The 18241-nt window shown below is 42.3% G+C and overlaps 1 protein-coding gene across 6 annotated transcripts in view; it reads left to right on the plus strand.

Annotated features, from left to right (window-relative positions):
* Window positions 1–1016: 1016 nt before the first annotated feature.
* GTF3C3 (general transcription factor IIIC subunit 3) overlaps window positions 1017–18241 on the plus strand; it is a 29186-nt gene continuing 11961 nt past the window's right edge. For all 6 annotated transcript variants that reach the window (XR_007776507.1, XM_050969504.1, XM_050969505.1 and 3 more), the window contains exons 1-13: window positions 1017–1163; window positions 4481–4583; window positions 5902–6098; window positions 7166–7289; window positions 7868–8059; window positions 10882–11047; window positions 11830–11977; window positions 13129–13201; window positions 14221–14313; window positions 15393–15496; window positions 16058–16229; window positions 16841–17043; window positions 17833–17934. Coding sequence is in view for 5 of the 6 variants with exons in the window: in XM_050969504.1 (XP_050825461.1) it covers window positions 1062–1163; window positions 4481–4583; window positions 5902–6098; window positions 7166–7289; window positions 7868–8059; window positions 10882–11047; window positions 11830–11977; window positions 13129–13201; window positions 14221–14313; window positions 15393–15496; window positions 16058–16229; window positions 16841–17043; window positions 17833–17934 (1779 nt within the window). In the remaining variant the exon portion in view is untranslated. The remainder of the gene's footprint in view (window positions 1164–4480; window positions 4584–5901; window positions 6099–7165; window positions 7290–7867; window positions 8060–10881; window positions 11048–11829; window positions 11978–13128; window positions 13202–14220; window positions 14314–15392; window positions 15497–16057; window positions 16230–16840; window positions 17044–17832; window positions 17935–18241) is intronic.

Below are 18241 nucleotides of genomic sequence, written 5' to 3' on the forward strand. Positions count from 1 at the left end.
ACTTTTTTTTTATGGAAGAGGCCCCTGAAATTGCTTTGCCCCAGGCCCCCTGAATCCTCTGAGTGCCCTGCCTTCTAATACACCAATACTATAGTTTATGTTCTATTCATAGTCCTTCACTTCTTTATCTGGTCAGGATTCAGTAACTCCTGTCTAATATGCTCTTTCAACCACTTAAAACAGTACAAGGAATGGGAGATGCCCTTTCAACTATCAATACCTTCCTTAGAGGTTTTTAAAGTCAGGCTTGACAAAACCCTGGCTGGGATGATTTAGTTGGGAATTGGTCCTGTTTTGAGCAGGGGTTGAGATCCCTGCCAAGCTGATAATCTATTAGTCTAATATGTACCTCCTTGATGTAACGACCACTGAAGTTAAAGGAAAGACGTCCATGGAAACAGACTTTGGATCGGGCCCGTACAGAGCATTGGGCAGGAAATATGGGTTTATTACGAAAACAGTGGTTTGGCGGGGTAATTTTAGTGCTTAGGAAAGTTGTTGGGTAAAGTGAGCATAGGAAATGCTTAATTTCCGATCCGTTGGGAGGCGACGCACAGCAGTCAGTACACTCACCGGCCCACCCTGCCAGCTGTGCCCCATGGATGCAGGGTTAGTGAAGCCCTGTCAGTCCAGAATATTAGAGAGACAAGTGAGGCAGGTAAACTAGCTTTTATTGAATCACCTTCTGCTGGGGAGAGAGACGAGCTCGAGGTGGCACCCAGGGCCAAGCGGGCTCAGACTGCTTAGCCCAACTACTTACCCGAGGGGGCAGCACAGAGCGGCCCCAGACCCTGCCCCCACCCTCCGCCCCTTGTGTCCCCACCCAACCCCCTTCTACTATCGCCCGGAGCCTCAAACCCCCTGCAGCCCCGCTCTCTCCGTGCCCAGGAGGCCGGCGGCTTCGCAGCCGTTTCGCGCATGCTCAGAGCTCAGTTTGTTCACCAGCGGGCGCTAGCCCGGAACTGTTGCGCGGCGGCAGCGAGCTGCGGTCGGATCCGATTAACAAGGGACGCCGAGTCCGTGCGCGAAACACCCCCGCCGGACCCGGGGTTGGCGGCGCGATGTCGAGCTTCAACCCCGAGCTGATCGATTACCTGGAGGGGAAAATCTCCTTCGAGGAGTTCGAGAGGCGCCGAGAGGAGCGCAAGAGCCGCGAGAGGAAGGTGAGGGGCCCGGCCGCGCTCCTCAGGCGGCTCACGCCGTTCGTTGGCCCCGCTGCCCCTTCGCTGGGAGGCTCCGCCCGCGCTGCCCGTGGCCTTGGGGAGGGAGGTGCGTGGGGGGATGGCCAGGGGGTGCAGGGCAATGGCCGTGGGGGGCGTGGTGTGGGGGGGTGACCGGGGGTGATGTGTGGCGGAGGTGCAGGGCAATGGCCGAGGGAGGGGTGCCTGGGGTGATGGCCGGGGAGGTGCAGGGCAATGGCCGAGGGAGGGGTGCCTGGGGTGATGGCCGGGGAGGTGCAGGGCAATGGCCGAGGGAGGGGTGCCTGGGGTGATGGCCGGGGAGGTGCAGGGCAATGGCCGAGGGAGGGGTGCCTGGGGTGATGGCCGGGGAGGTGCAGGGCAATGGCCGAGGGAGGGGTGCCTGGGGTGATGGCCGGGGAGGTGCAGGGCAATGGCCGAGGGAGGGGTGCCTGGGGTGATGGCCGGGGAGGTGCAGGGCAATGGCCGAGGGAGGGGTGCCTGGGGTGATGGCCGGGGAGGTGCAGGGCAATGGCCGAGGGAGGGGTGCCTGGGGTGATGGCCGGGGAGGTGAAGGGCAATGGCCGAGGGAGGGGTGCCTGGGGTGATGGCCGGGGAGGTGCAGGGCAATGGCCGAGGGAGGGGTGCCTGGGGTGATGGCCGGGGAGGTGCAGGGCAATGGCCGAGGGAGGGGTGCCTGGGGTGATGGCCGGGGAGGTGCAGGGCAATGGCCGAGGGAGGGGTGCCTGGGGTGATGGCCGGGGAGGTGCAGGGCAATGGCCGAGGGAGGGGTGCCTGGGGTGATGGCCGGGGAGGTGCAGGGCAATGGCCGAGGGAGGGGTGCCTGGGGTGATGGCCGGGGAGGTGCAGGGCAATGGCCGAGGGAGGGGTGCCTGGGGTGATGGCCGGGGAGGTGCAGGGCAATGGCCGAGGGAGGGGTGCCTGGGGTGATGGCCGGGGAGGTGAAGGGCAATGGCCGAGGGAGGGGTGCCTGGGGTGATGGCCGGGGAGGTGCAGGGCAATGGCCGAGGGAGGGGTGCCTGGGGTGATGGCCGGGGAGGTGCAGGGCAATGGCCGAGGGAGGGGTGCCTGGGGTGATGGCCGGGGAGGTGCAGGGCAATGGCCGAGGGAGGGGTGCCTGGGGTGATGGCCGGGGAGGTGCAGGGCAATGGCCGAGGGAGGGGTGCCTGGGGTGATGGCCGGGGAGGTGCAGGGCAATGGCCGAGGGAGGGGTGCCTGGGGTGATGGCCGGGGAGGTGCAGGGCAATGGCCGAGGGAGGGGTGCCTGGGGTGATGGCCGGGGAGGTGCAGGGCAATGGCCGAGGGAGGGGTGCCTGGGGTGATGGCCGGGGAGGTGCAGGGCAATGGCCGAGGGAGGGGTGCCTGGGGTGATGGCCGGGGAGGTGCAGGGCAATGGCCGAGGGAGGGGTGCCTGGGGTGATGGCTGGGGAGGTGCAGGGCAATGGCCTTGGAATGCACAGGGCGGCTGTTTTAACGACAAAACCAGGCTACGTCGAGTTTTTGGCAATCTCTGGATGGGCGGAGAAATTCCTAAACTTCAGTCTTAGGATCCGCTGCACTCCTGACAGCAGGCAGGGCACAGACAGAGGATGCCCAGCAGGGTATAAATAGCAGTGTAGACAGTGAAACGGTTTAGGCAAATAGAGTGCCCTATGTTCCTAACACTCCTGGGTGTGTAGCTTACACACATCACTACATGCCCAAGCAGTGCCTATCACATCTACATTGCTGGTTTTGGCAGTGTAGTGTCTGCAGTGTTGTGTCCCTGCTGCCAGATCTTTTCCATGCTAGAGTGACCATCCCCAGCTTTGGGGAAAGGCTCTGTCAGTGGGGAACTGTGTTCCCCTACTGCCGTAGTCTTTCCCCGTTACTTTCCTGCCTTCATAGCCTTTCACTTTGGTGTGTAGGTATGTGCTGCAGTGACAAGTGTGAGTGCAGCCTGACTTTCACCAAGGCATGTAGCTATGCATGTAATGTCTGTGCTCTACATGTGGACATTGTTAATCCATGAAATATTTTGTGCATTTTGAACTTAATTTATGATCATGAGATTCATGTGAGAAATTACTATTATTTGATACTGTTAAGATAGGACTCTTATACATTGCCGTGTTTCTAGAAAGACAAGAGAAATTCTTGGTGAACGGAACCTGACACCATAAGGAATGGCAGTTCCTTTTGCAGAGTGGGTCGGTGTCTGGCTCCGAAGAGAATCTTGGCATCCTTGGTAGGAATGCAGACACACTGTAGAGTTTGGAGGGGGATAAAATTGGAGAATATGAGGATTTTACTCAAAGTTCCCTCGGGAACATGAAGGCCAAGCATTTTTCATTCCCATAATGGGATAAATATAATTTTGTACATACACAAAGATTTAGTTTTGATTCATTGTTCCTAACTGTAGCTTTTAAGATGTTTCTAGATTTGCTAGCAGGAGTTGTCTTATTTTATAAACGTGCTATTTTTGTAAACTAAAAACTGCCCTTCTTATTTTGTGGGCAATTTTTGTTTAGTTAGTGAAAAGAAACTTAGACTATGTTGGAAATTTGGAATATCTGATCTTTTCTTTTCCTTTATGTAATTTCATGACACCAGAAGCAACTCCTTCAAAGATTATTGAAGTGCTCTTTTCATTTCTTCATTTATTTATATATTTTCCATTATATTCCAACTACAGTAAATAGGAGAGCCATTGCTGTGAGCCACTGAAATTGCTGTTCCACAAAAAAAATACTTTGTTCCTCCAGAGGAGGCTTTACTGGTCAGGAGAGCATTACACCATTTTTATCCATTTTGTTTTAAAGGTATAACAGATTGTTTCCCGAAACTATTAATTGCAACATCTAACCATGTAGTGGTTTCAGCATTGCATTTAATTTTAGACAAGGCAGGCAAGCTTTTTAAAATATTCATGTTTGTTTACAATTTTGTTCACTTGTTTACAATTTTGTTCATTTTTTGTAAGATGTTGGGAACCATGTAATCTTATTCCAGTGTACTTCAATACAAGCAGTATTCTTCAAGAGACTTCCTTCAGAGCTAATGTAGGACAACAGTGAACAGCCAGAATTTGAGTTCACTTTACACTGACGAGAACAGGAGTTTCTTAAAATCAATATTGGTGCCTGCTTTAATAGAATAATATAGCATTTGTTCCATCAGCAATGCAAAAAGCCAGAAACCCGTAGTCTAAATGCCAGTAACTATAAACGCAGGTGGAACAGTAAAATTAAATTAGTAGTTGTATTGCAAACCTTGTGACTAATTTTATTGATATCTAGGATGGAGAAAGTGTACCTACTGAGGAAAATACATTCGACCCAGATGCTCCATCTACATCTGGAAAAGGATCTGGTAAATCCCGGAGTCGCAGTGAAACAGAAGGTATGTGTCAGTATGCTGGCTTAAGAAGTGTAAAAATCACAGTCTTTTGTTGCTGAAACCATGTGTTCGTTGATAGGTGACTGTCAAGGCTGATTCCCCAGTCTGGCACTTCGAGTGCAGAAGGTGGGGGCCCACAAGGACTCTAAAAATTATTATTGGCCACTCCAGGCTGGTGTTAAACTCCCAAGGTTACAGCTTTTCCCTGACCTTGGATGGGTAAATGCTGTCACCACCCAAATGCAAAAAAACCCTTTTTACCCGGGAAGGTGCATTTGGGAATTCCTCCCTGTGGGGTACCCTCAAGCCCTTTCACACCCCCCTCCGAGGAAGAGCTGAGAAAGAAAACAGAGGAAATCAGCTGTTACCACCAGCTAATTAAACAACGTGCACAAACCTCTTAGGAGATACACACAAAAAAATCCTGTACTTAAAAAAGGTAAATTTTATTAAAAACAGAAAGAAAATACATCTAAAACTTAGGCTATTGCTAGATTTAAAAAGAGCAAATATAATAATTAAGCATCAAGAATGGTTTTCTTGAGGTCCAACTTAAAGGTTACAAGCAACACAAAAGCACCTGGGGTTAGCACAGAGGAGTCCACAAGCCAATAAGGGGAAAAAAAAAAAAAGAGAGAGAGAGAGAGAACCTAATCGCGTCTTTCTAGACGTTTTCTGATCTACTTACATATCTGGGGTTTAAAATTGAGTAGTTTTAGGTATGGTGGTTTCCATACCTGGTTCACAGCTTTTTACAGCATAGCTTCAGCCCTGTTTTGCTCTGTCCTCCCTCCCCCCTGGAGAATAACAGACAAAAAGGAGAGTCTAGTTTCAATTTTAAAAAGCTGTAGCCTTCCCATTGGCTCTTTTGGCCAGGTGCCTGCTCACTTCCCTTTACCTATGCATGCAGTCAGACTTTTTAACCTTCTACAGGTAAAGCAAGTAGGGAACCGCTACTAACAGGGATTTTATAGCTAAGTGGCTGGCTGGGTGTCCATAAAAGGTAGCCCTCCTCCCCCCCCTTCATTTATCACAGTGACTTTTGAAAACAGTTTACAGTTTGTTCAGTTAGAGAATGTAAGTATGAAATGTTTGTTCTCTATCATATCCAAGCTTGCCATTGCACCGGTGGTTACCCTGTATCTCCAAGAGGCAGGCTGAGGCAATCATAGGGAGAAATTGGGGGAATTATTGAGGGGGACAGCAACAACAGTTACAGTTCCATCTGTACTACCAGCAGTATTTTAGACCTGACTTTAACATCAACACATGCTGATTCATCAGGATGTATTGTAAATCTGTTCTGACTCTCTTCAACTAGGAGAAACGACAGATGGGGTCAGTAAATCTGTCCATCGGGTATTCGCTTCCATGCTTGGGGAAAATGAAGATGAGGAGGAGGAGGAGGAAGAAGAGGAAGAGGAGGAGGAAGATGAAGAAACCCCTGAGCAACCCACAGCAGGAGATGTTTTTGTATTGGAGATGGTGCTTAATCGAGAGACCAAGAAAATGATGAAAGCAAGTATTTGTATTTAAAAATCTTTATGTAGTCTGCATGATACCTCTGAAGCACAGTGAATAAATGTTTTCTGTAGCATCATTTTAGAGACATGATGCTAATATCTGAAAACGTAACTGAAAATGTTATGCATGATGTCTCCTGATCCCTTTTAACTGTTCGATTTGTTTACATGTCTGTATATTTTAAAAGATTCCTGCTGGTTCTTGAGTTGGTTTGTCGACTGCACTTTATTATAAGCTTCCTTCAGCTGTCATTGAGATCTGTCATGCTTGGGTTTTGAGCTCCATGAGCACTTACCATCCTCACGTTTTGGTTTTACTTAACTGTTTTTGTTGCAGTAAGATTTCACCTAAGTCACAAATTCAGCTGCAGAGTCCTCCTCTTTTATCCCAGCGTGGGGCTGCTCGTATAAGGGCACTTGGTTAAAGAATAGGGGAGTAATTTTTAGTTTTTCTGTAATTAGATTTTAAACTTTTATAAATGGATGTTTACACAGTGAGCTACCAAAATTATTTCTGACAGTTGTATCAGCACCAGTGGTACTGAAACAAATTTAAATTATTTTATATTTGTTTAACAAAAATTACAGATGTGATTGATTCCTCTTGAATTTGAATAATAGCATAGGAATGGCATTTGAGCAGTCCAAAAATAATCGGAAAATTGACCAGTGAAGTAAAGCCAAAAATGGTCAAATATTTTAGAGCGCTAATTTATTAGAACAGTAACAGAAAAGAGCAAGGCTTTATGATCTTCAGTAGGCTTAGCCTTAGATTCTTATGCCTAATTACAACAACCAAGTTACTTAACAGTTATTTTATCTCTGAAAAATGCAAAACTCAATGAAATGAGGTTATTAAAAAAGAGATAATGACACCATGATGTAATCTAAAAGGTAGGCCACTGCCTACATCAGGGCATTCTTGCTAGAATATTTGCCAGTGTTTGACCCTTGTGAAATAATAGGCGGTCAATTTGATATTGTTTGACAGGTCAGTTGATCCGCTTGCCAAGCCTATTATGGTATATTTATATTTGTGTCTATTATAATCTTTCAATTTAGGAGAAAAGACCTCGCAGTAAACTTCCTCGAGCCCTCAGAGGCCTCATGGGAGAAGCCAACATTAGGTTTGCTCGAGGGGAGCATGAGGAGGCTATACTGATGTGCATGGAAATCATAAGACAAGGTACTTCAATATTTCGTCGGAGAGTGTGAGCCATCAAAAGGAATAAGATTTATGTGGAATTTATAGTATTCATCAAGGAAACTAAAAATTAACTGTGTTGCTTCATTTAATATCAAATACTGCAGCATCAGGAACTGGGCTATTTGAAAATGGTCCTGATACCAAATTAATGATATGAATACTCCTAGCTCATCTTTAAGCTCTCTCTCTCTCTCTCGCGCGCTCTGTGTTGTTGTTTGTAAAAAGAAATTAAGACCCTGATCCTGCAAAGACTTAGGCCCTTGCTTAGCTTTAAGTACTTAAATGCCATTAACTTTGCAGAACTGAGGTTTAAATGGCTTGTAAAAATAATTTGCTGTATGGATAAAACACTATATAAGGTTATAGTAAAGTTTAGTCAATTTGTTTAATTACACATAAAATAAACTGGGAGATTGTCTGTCTGAAAGTTTCTTCTTTGTTTTAACAAATTAATTGAATATTTCATATACTTCTAATGTGCATTATTTACAGAAGCCTAAATTTTTTCAGGTTGGTTAAAAAGTTTAAAACTTAATGAGAATTTTTGTCTTTAATAGCTCCTCTTGCTTATGAGCCATTTTCTACTCTTGCCATGATCTATGAAGACCAAGGTGATATGGAGAAATCATTGCAATTTGAGTTGATTGCAGCTCATTTAAACCCTAGCGACACTGAGGAGTGGGTTAGACTGGCAGAAATGTCACTAGAGCAGGACAATATTAAACAGGCCATATTTTGCTATTCAAAAGGTAATGTAATGGCTATTTTACTATTCCTTAGTACTTGTGGTAATGTTGTTTGGTAATATAATGATATAAACATTTGATTTGCTTTAGCTATCCCGTTCAGTTTCCTGTTCACTGAGATTGTAGTATCATTGTTTAAAACTGATTTGATCTTTGTGTGTGGGGATATCTCATTCTACGAGGTCTGAGAGTGTTTCCTTCTTACTAAAAGTGTGTGGGAGCATTAAATATCTATGGATGATTGAGCAGCCCCTTCTGCTGTGTTTTGGGAGAAGATAAACATAATAAACTTACATATTTGAAAGCATTACATTAGTAGCTAATGTACATACTAGATAAGTCTATTGGATTTGGACTGTTATAGGAGACCTTTCCTCAGGCTGCCAATATCGTTTTCTGTAGTATTTTTCTTATCTTCTAAGATGATACTGACACTTTCTACAGGCTTTATCGTATCTGAATTCTTTACTTCAGTCTTCACGGCTGAGGATGTTAGGGAGATTCCCAAACCTGAGCTGGCTTTTATAGGTGACAAATCTGAGGAACTGTCACAGATTGAAGTGTCACTAGAAGAGGTTTTGGAATTAATTGATAAACTTAACAGCAGCAAGTCACCGGGACTAGATGGCATTCACCCAAGAGTTCTGAAAGAACTCAAATGTGAAATTGCAGAACTAACAACTGTGGTTTGTAACCGGTCCTTTAAATTGGTTTCTGCACCCAGTGACTGGAAGATAGCTAATGTAACGCCAATATTTTAAAAGGGCTCTGGAGGTGATCCCAGCAATTACAGACCAGTAAGTCTAACATCGGTACTGGGCAAATTAGTCGAAACAGTCATAAAGAATAAAATTGTGAGACACATAGAAGACCATAAATTGTTGGGCAAAAGTCCAACATGGTTTCTGTAAAGGGAAATCATGTCTTACTAATCTATTAGAGTTCTTTGAAGGGGTCAACAAACATGTGGACAAGGGGGATCCAGTGGACATAGTGTACTTAGATTTTCAGAAAGCCTTTGACAAGGCCCCTCACCAAAGGTTCGTAAGTAAATTAAGTTGTCATGGGATAAGAGGGGAGATCCTTTCATGGACTGACAACTGGTTAAAAGACAGGGAACAAAGGGTAGGAATAAATGGTAAATTTTCAGAATGGAGAGGGGTAACTAGTGGTGTTCCCCCAGGTCAGTCCTAGGACCAATCCTATTCATCTTATTCATAAATGATCTGGAGAAAGGGGTAAACAGTGAGGTGGCAAAGTTTGCAGACAATACTAAACTGCTCAAGATAGTTAAGACCAAAGCAGCCTGTGAAGAACTTCAAAAAGATCTCACAAAACTAAGTGATTGGGCAACAAAATGGCAATTGAAATTTAATGTGGATAAATGTAAAGTAATGCACATTGGAAAAAATAACCCCAACTATACATACAATATGATGGGGGCTAATTTAGCTACAACTAATCAGGAAAAAGATTTTGGAGTCATTGTGGATAGTTCTCTAAAGACGTCCACGCAGTGTGCAGCAGCAGTCAAAAAAGCAAACAAGATGTTAGGAATCATTTAAAAGGGAATAGAGAATGAGATGGAGAATATCTTATTGCCCTTATATAAATCAGTGATACGCCCACATCTTGAATACTGTATACAGATGTAGTCTTCTCATCTCAAAAGAGATATACTAGCATTAGAAAAGGTTCAGAGAAGGGCAGCTAAAATGATTAGGGCAGTGGTTCCCAAACTTGTTCTGCCCCTTGTGCAGGGAAAGCCCCTGGGAGCCACGATAGGCCGAACCTCTGGACACGGCAGGTAAACAAACTGGTCTGGCCCGCCAGGGGCTTTCCCTGCACAAGCGACGGAACAAGTTTGGGAACCACTGGATTAGGGGCTTGGAATGGGTCCCATATGAGGAGAGATTTAAGAGGCTTGGACTTTTCAGCTTGGAAAAGAGGAGACTAAGGGAGGATATGATAAAGGTTTATAAAATCATGAGTGATGTGGAGAAAGTGAATAAAGAAAAGTTTTTTACTTGTTCCCTTAATATAAGAACTAGGGGCCCACCAAAAGAAATTAATGGGCAGCAGGTTTAAAACAAATAAAAGGAAGTTCTTCTTCACACAGTGCACAGTCAACTTGTGGAACTCCTTGCCTGAGGAGGTTCACAGATTCATAGATCCTAGGACTGGAAGGGACCTCAAGAGGTCATCGAGTCCAGTCCCCTGCCCTCATGGCAGGACCAAATACTGTCTAGACCATCCCTAATAGACATTTATCTAACCTACTCTTAAATATCTCCAGAAATGGAGATTCCTCAACCTCCCTAGGCAATTTATTCCAGTGTTTAACCACCCTGACAGTTAGGAACTGTTTCCTAATGTCCAGCCTAAACCTCCCTTGCTGCAGTTTAAGCCCATTGCTTTTTGTTCTATCCTTAGGTTGTGAAGGCTAGGATTATAACAGGATTTAAAAAAGAACTGGATAAATTCATGGAGGTGAAGTCCATTAATGGCTGTTAGCCAGGATGGGTAAGGAATGGTGTCCCTAGCCTCTGTTTGTCAGAGAGTGGTGATGGACGGCAGGAGAGAGATCACTTGATCATTACCTGTTAGGTTCATTCCTTCTGGGGCACCTGGCATTGGCTGCTGTCGGTTGACATGATACTGGGCTGGATGGACTTTGGTCTGACCTAGTATGGCCATTCTTGTGTTCTTATTATGTTCTTATGTGTCATTCAGGTGGATAATCAAGCAAGCATAGTGAGCCCAGACTTGCGTTTATCTAAGCCGCGTACAGTACTGACTACTACTTCTTCTTCTTCTTGTTGTAGCTCTGAAGTATGACCCTACCAATGTGCGTTATCTGTGGGAGAGATCAAGCTTGTATGAGCAGATGGGAGACCATAAAATGGCAATGGATGGCTATAGACGTATCTTAAATCTTCTGTCCCCTTTTGATGGAGAACGCTTTATGCAGTTGGCCAGGGACATGGCGAAGTAAGTTCGTTTGCCAATAGCATAACTTGATTTTCCAAGATTGAAAGAAAACTGATTAATTTAAGCTTATTCCCTTTGCCCTTTAGAAAAATCATTTAGAATTTCTTCTTGTGACTTCTACAGCCTTTAAAATAATGCTCTTTCTGCAGAACCTAGTTTGTTCAGGAGCCATCCCTGAAATCAGGGACTGAAGCCTTTTCTGGACAGTATTACATATCCAATAATTAGCACCAAAATCAACTGTTTGATTTATTCAGCAAGTCAGTTACTGCTCTGTGCCTCAGTTTTCTCATCTGCAAAACAGGCTAAGAATAACTTACTTCATCTCACAGAGCCCCAGGCAGGCTACTTCTTTAATAATTTTAAAGCTCTTTGAGATCCGTGGACGGGAGGTGATGTGTATATATGCAAATTAGTGTTATAACACTATTAGAGTTTCACCGGAGAGTACCTTAATACAATAATGCCTGCAAACTTGGTTACTGGTGTGAGGGAGGAAAGCAGCAGAAAACTTTTTAAAAACCCAAAAAAAAGAAAGAAACTAATGATAAAAATCAGTTGGTAAAAAATTGTCACAAGGTTGAAAAATCTGTCCCTTTTCACTTAAAAAAAATTGACTTGCTCTAATAAAAATGTTCATAAGGAAGAGAAGACAAATGAAGAGAACAAGGGAACGTGTTCAGTATCTGCACTATTTTTGGTGAGTCTCTTAGTTGACTAGTTTTCATAATATGCGTAGCGTTGAAAATTGTGACTAATATCTCATACCCATATTTTTATAGGAGTTACTATGAAGCCAATGATGTCACCTCTGCTATTGAGATAATGGAAGAAGCCTTTACTAAACATCAGAGCCTCATCGCCATGGAAGATATAAATATAGCAGCTGAACTGTATATCTCCAATAAACAGTATGACAAAGCTATGGCGGTATGAGAATGAAATGCTTTTGTCAGTTTAACCATTTTGTGCCCTTTAAAAGGACAGATTTTATCTTGACGTTTTTAAGCAATATAGTTTTTCCAGTTTTGTGATAGTTCAGCAAGTCAGATACGTTAATATTCATTACTCCAGTGTGTGAGTAAATTAGCATTGAAATCAAGTTTGATTTGTTCGGTAAGAGGCAACAGAAGATCTGTATGTTGTTTCTTGGGGAAGGTTTAAAAATGTGATTTTCTTTTTCTTAGCTGTATTGATCTGGGTAGCCTGATGAAGCCAATGAGTCATGATCGGTGTGTCTGTGACACATCAGCACAGATCATTCATAGTTTAGGGCAAGAAGGGACCATTAGATCATCTTTATGACCTATAATTCATTACACCCAGTTACTCTTGTGTTGAGCCCAATAAGTTATGGTTTAGTCAAATACAGGTAGTTCTTGGCTAAAGCGTATCTCCCAGAAAGAGAGAGATTCGATCTGAAGACCTCCCAAGATGAAGAATACACCACTCCTCTTGATAGTTTGTTCAAATGGTTAATCACTCACTGTTAAAAATTTGTGCCTTATTTCTAATTTGAGTATGTTAGGTTTCAGCTTCACACCATTGGTTCTTGTTATGCCTTTCCCCACTAGATGAAAGAGCCCGTTAGTACCTGTTATCTTTTTTCCCATGAAGGTATTTAAACACTGTAGTCAAGGCACCTCTTCTTTTTGGTAAGCTGAACAGATTGAGCGCTTCTCTGTCTCTGACTGCTCAGGCATTTTCGCTAGACCTTCTGTCATTTTTGTGGCTCTTTTCTTCAACTTTTCTCTTTTTTTCAAAATTCTTTTTAAAATGTGGAAACCAGAATTTTACCCATTATATCAGTATCAGTCTATGCCATATGCAGAGGTGAAATCACTTTCCTGCTCCTACTCACTACTTCTCTTTGGAAGTCTAAATTTTACATCAAGACAGTCTCTGTATTAAGATGTGGTCCAGACTCTGGAAAGAAAAGGTTGAAAAACCCTGTACTGACTACTTTTTACATGGGTTACTCTGGCAATGACCACGTTGTGAAGCTGTTTACCTAAACCAGCTATTTTATGGGGCTGATATTATTGTTTCTAATAGGACATGAATTGCTCTTCCATTTTTAGGTTATTACGGATTTTTCAGGAATTGTAGTTTCAAAGAAAGTGACTGAACAAGGCCCTTCTGAGGAGAATAAAGGTAACTGGCAATCAAGCAGCTAGTAGGATGCCATTGTCAGTGTAATAGACCATCTCCCTTGTAGTGCATGTTCTTTTGAGCTATTCAGTACTTCTGGATTTTTCTTGCAAAGCTCTTCATTGTATTGAGTGACACATGGTCTATTAAACGTTTTATAGTAAATTTAATTTTGCCCATAAAAGCCAGTTGTCCACTTTGATGTGGTGACTCATTAAACCCATGGGCTGTTGCTGTTTATGGTATAATATAATAGGTGGCTAGTTAAATTGCTAAAACTCCCACTGAGGTTTTCAGATCAGACGATTTACTTCTTTTAGATAAATAGCTTTTGAAAAACACTAATGTAATAGCACCTTGACTCAAATATCTTTCTTTATACTAAATGAGATAAAACTAATTATGCTCTTTATAAACCCTACCTGTGCAATTACAAATTCAAGTCTTTTGGTTTATGCAGATATATAAATACTAGTTTGGGATCATAAATTTGCTTCCACATGAAAGCCATTGCTTGGTTCTGAAAATGTTTGCCGTGCTTTTAAGTGGTTTGTCAAGCTGAAAAAAAAGATTATTAAAAAAAAAAAAAAAAAAAGCTAGCCCAGGCCAGTAGTATTTGTCTGAGGCTGATCAGTTGGTTTAGCAGTGAAGTCCAAACCCAGTGCAAATATAAGAGCTGGTCCTGCACTCCCTTTTCTGGCAAAAGTCCTGAAAAATCTTCACTACTGAGCATAAATGAGGAGCAAAACTATTATGAATCAAAAAATAAATGCAGTTTATTATGTCATGCCAGATCACATAGTTATTAGGACAAACCTATACAGTCTGCTAGGAGCTTAATTTCCCTTTTTCCTCTCTCTGTGTTTTAAAGCCCTTGTCACTGTGCCATCTTTTAAAAAGATGAACTACTTTTCAGTAGTTAACAAAAAGCTACTAATCAAATGTAGACACCAAATTAAATGGTTTTGGATTCACTGAAAACTGCTAATGAGTTTAATCTGATTTTTTTTGTTTCCTGTCAGACATGAAAGATGTAGTGGCTGTTGTGGAAATTCAGGAGAGTCAAGTGGCAGTAATTGACTATCAAGATTTTCCAGCTGAATCGAGCACTGTTTGTAAGTAATTTAATTCGGAATCTAGTGTAAATGTGAAACCTGATCATGATCAGTATTCAGCTTTTGAAAATCTGGGCAACAGTGAAGGTTTTTGACAGCAGGGATGTTGGATTTAGTCTAGAAAAAACTCTTGATCTGCCTTTCTTCACTGGTTGAAAATTACTGCCTCCTACCCAGTCTACCTTCACATTTTAAAAACATCCAGTTTCCAGAAATTATCCCCCTTGAAACTGCAGTTTTCTGATGATTTTAAAATGGAGTTTATTGTAGACCTGAGGAGTCTGTGAAAGTATTTGCGTTTCATGTTGATTAATGGTGAGGCACGTTAGGTTGATCCAGATTTGGTGTGTTCCTTGACATTTAGTGATTTGCATTTACAGGAAGTACGTTTGAGCAACCGTAAACCCAAATTAATGAACCTTTAGTGTGGGATTTTTGTATGATTTAGTAGTTAGTTAACAAGAGTAACCTCTTTGACATGTACAGCACACTTGCCATTCTCTCCTTATTGCAATCTTTGTAGGTATTATTTAGAGAGTTCTGTAGGTATGTGCTGTGTGTGTTACAAAATTCAGAGTCAGTCCCTGTTCTTATAGGGCTTATGGTCTAATGTGGAAAAGTAGCATTTGCGGACTACAGTTCACATAATAGTAAAGGAGCTGGGGACACTGAGTAGGTCAGTGTAGGAAGGCTTTGTGAAAGAAGAGAGTTTGGAGGAGGAGAGGGAGGGCACTAAGGACTCTGGGGCTGAGTATATCCTGCAAGGTGCAGAGCACCTTCAGCTACTGCTGAAGTCAGTAAAAATTGATGGCACTTTGCAGGAACAGGTGCTTAGGTCACGGGGAGTAGGAAGTTGCTTCAAACATCAGGGAAAGCAAGAAAGAAGTGAATCAGTTAAGGCCTGATCTAACACTAATTGAATCAATAGGAAGATTTCCATTGACTTTCGTGATGCTGAATCGGGACCAGAGAAGAGATTGTGGAGAAGTGTAATGAGTAAGAGGATATGATAGAAAGGTTGAAGATGTGGTGTCACTGTTAAAAGCTGTGGTTTCAGAGCTAAGTGTTGTCTTTTGTAGCTGAAGATAAAGTTAGCTGCTCTATACCTGATGGAGTTCCAATAGACATCACAGTAAAACTAATGGTGTGCCTGGTTCACCTGAACATCCTAGAGCCACTCAATGTAAGTAAAAACTAATACATAGATAAATTGGGGGTAATTTTGGTAAATCATGTAATGTGGTGTTCTTGCTTTCTCATGAGTGAGGACTTCAGTTTGACAGTATGTTTTGTTTGGTTTTTTTACTGTTCATTTTCTAAAAATGGCCACAAAGCTAGGAAGGTCATCACAACAGCACTACAGGAGGCATGTAGGGTGGATTTTAAAAATCATAATTATAATATAATCTCAAGACCTCTCACACACCATTCTGATGGAGCTTTTACAAGGGTATTTGGATGTGAAGTTTGCCTTTCCTCTGTCAGAGCCAAAATAACATCATTCTTGTAGGAACCTATCCTGAAATACTGATCTCATTTTTTTCCCCTTTGAAATCACATAAAAACGAAGGGTTCAGGTTTCAGGATGGACCACCTATGCACATTATTTCAGATGTTGAATAGAAAATGTAAATATTCCATTGCCTCCCAATATACAATGGGTTAGTACAATAATTGTTTATGTATGTGGCTGGTCTTAGTATTTCATTTTTACTTGTTTTTTATTATTTTTTTTGGGGAGAAGCCTCTTTTGACTACTCTAGTGGAGCAAAATCCAGAGGATATGGGGGACTTGTACCTGGATGTTGCAGAGGCGTTTCTGGATGTTGGAGAATACAATTCAGCACTACCACTCTTGAGTGCCTTAGTTTGTTCTGAAAGATATAACTTGGCTGTAGTTTGGCTCCGGCATGCAGGTAACGACATTGCAGTACTGCTTAACACTTCTGACTGAAGAGTAGAAACTCATTCCATATGATGCTAATAACATTCTGGTGACATTAGTGCTTTAAAGGCCTGAAACTGATAGGTGCTTTTACAGTGCTGACCACCATCATGTCCCATTGATCTCTTAGACCATCAGTTAAGAATGTCTGAACATTGGATAGAGAGTTCATGTGGTAAATTGCCATAAGTGTCTACCATACTGTAGTTACGATTAGAGAGTAACACATTTATCCTTGTGGTGGAAGGTTTTCTTTTATGGAGGTCTTTTTCAAGTGTGTCCAAAAATGTTCAGATTGATTGAAACAATTTCAACATAAATATTCATTCTTAACAATGAAGACCGTTGTTCAACTTAACAGTGTTTTTTACTTTTAAGATTCTGCAGGTTAAATGACACTGTTATTCCTCAGGTACAAGATACTGTATTGTGTGTTCCTATTTTAATAATCTGTGCTCAGTCTAGTTCTATTTGTAGAGCACAACAAAAGCCGGTGTGTGATACAGAACTAGTCTGGTTTGTATGAAAATAGGCAGTCTCACTTCTGTCATATAAGCATATTGTATTTGTTGGTGTTTCTAGAATGTCTAAAAGCCTTGGGATATATGGAGCGTGCTGCAGAGAGCTATGCAAAAGTTGTTGATCTTGCGCCATTGCATTTGGATGCAAGAATTTCACTTTCTACACTTCAGCAGCAGCTGGGCTGGCCTGAGAAAGCTCTGGAGGCTCTGGAACCAATGTATGATCCAGATACATTGGCACAAGATGCTAATGCTGCCCAGCAGGTAGGTGAAATGCTATATACTGCGATATTTTTCTTCTTCTGTGTCTTGACTCTTTTGTCCACAGTTTTGGTGTCCATAATTCTGTTATGGCAAGAATGTTTTGCTAAATTCATTTCTTTTTGGTAAATTTCCTCCATGGTATTTAGAGTGATTTTATATACTCTGTAAAGACACATTGTAATTTTAACGCTGGTAAAAGATGCCAGCTTGGCAATACTGGAGACTGTGGTCCATCTATCTACAGCACAGGTCACAATAGGGGTTGTGGTGAAATGTTCCTTACTGTGCTCTAGAGGGACCACCGCTAGGGTCAAGAGGGTATCTCACTCTACATGTCTTTTTAATCCCGACTCCCAGTATCTAAATTCTGACTCTGATTTTTGTGTGCTGTATTGACCACCTGTCCAGTAAGAACTGGACTAAAGACCAGTCACTTCACATCAGCTGTCCAACAGCATCAGACGCTAACTTTTGTCTATTACTGATCTGATTGTAAGGGGTGACATATTTGATAGGTTCTGTATCCCATTTCCAATAGCTCCTCCATCGAATAAGGTCTATGCAGATTTTCTTCTAAATTTTATATGATGAAACAAAACAGCTATTATCTGAGGGAAGTTTTGATTTTTCCTGTGCAGTCATTAAGATTTTACTACAGTTTCTAAGTATTGTTGTTTTCTTTTTTGGTACTAATACTATACTAGCAGCCAGAAAAGTAATGTTTATAAAAACACTAAGTGTAGGTAGTGGTAGTTGGCAACTTAATTAACTCTGCTCAATGTTGTCTAGGAATTAAAGTTACTGCTTCATCGTTCAACGCTGTTGTATTCTCAAGGCAAAATGTATGGTTATGTGGACACTTTGCTTACCATGCTAGCAATGCTATTAAAGGTAAGTTAATTCTTGTAGCCAAGCTTTACTGGATGGGACAGACATGTCCTGTTTAAGCCAAAGGATAAATGTACGCAAAAGTATTAGAAATCTATAGAAATATTTGTAAACAGATGTCTTGTATATGAAATACCATAGTTTAATATGCCTGTATCATCATCTGGTATACCTGAGTCTTTCAGAGGTGCCCCCATCAAAGCCACTAGGTGCCTTTTGAGAATTAGGCCATTCATTTTTAATCAAAATAATGCTCTATTCTGTATAAGCAGAACTTACTATTGTATATGTTAAACTACTGATATGCCTT

The sequence above is a fragment of the Gopherus flavomarginatus genome, chromosome 10, assembly GCF_025201925.1.
Source record: "Gopherus flavomarginatus isolate rGopFla2 chromosome 10, rGopFla2.mat.asm, whole genome shotgun sequence".
NCBI lineage: Eukaryota > Metazoa > Chordata > Testudines > Testudinidae > Gopherus > Gopherus flavomarginatus.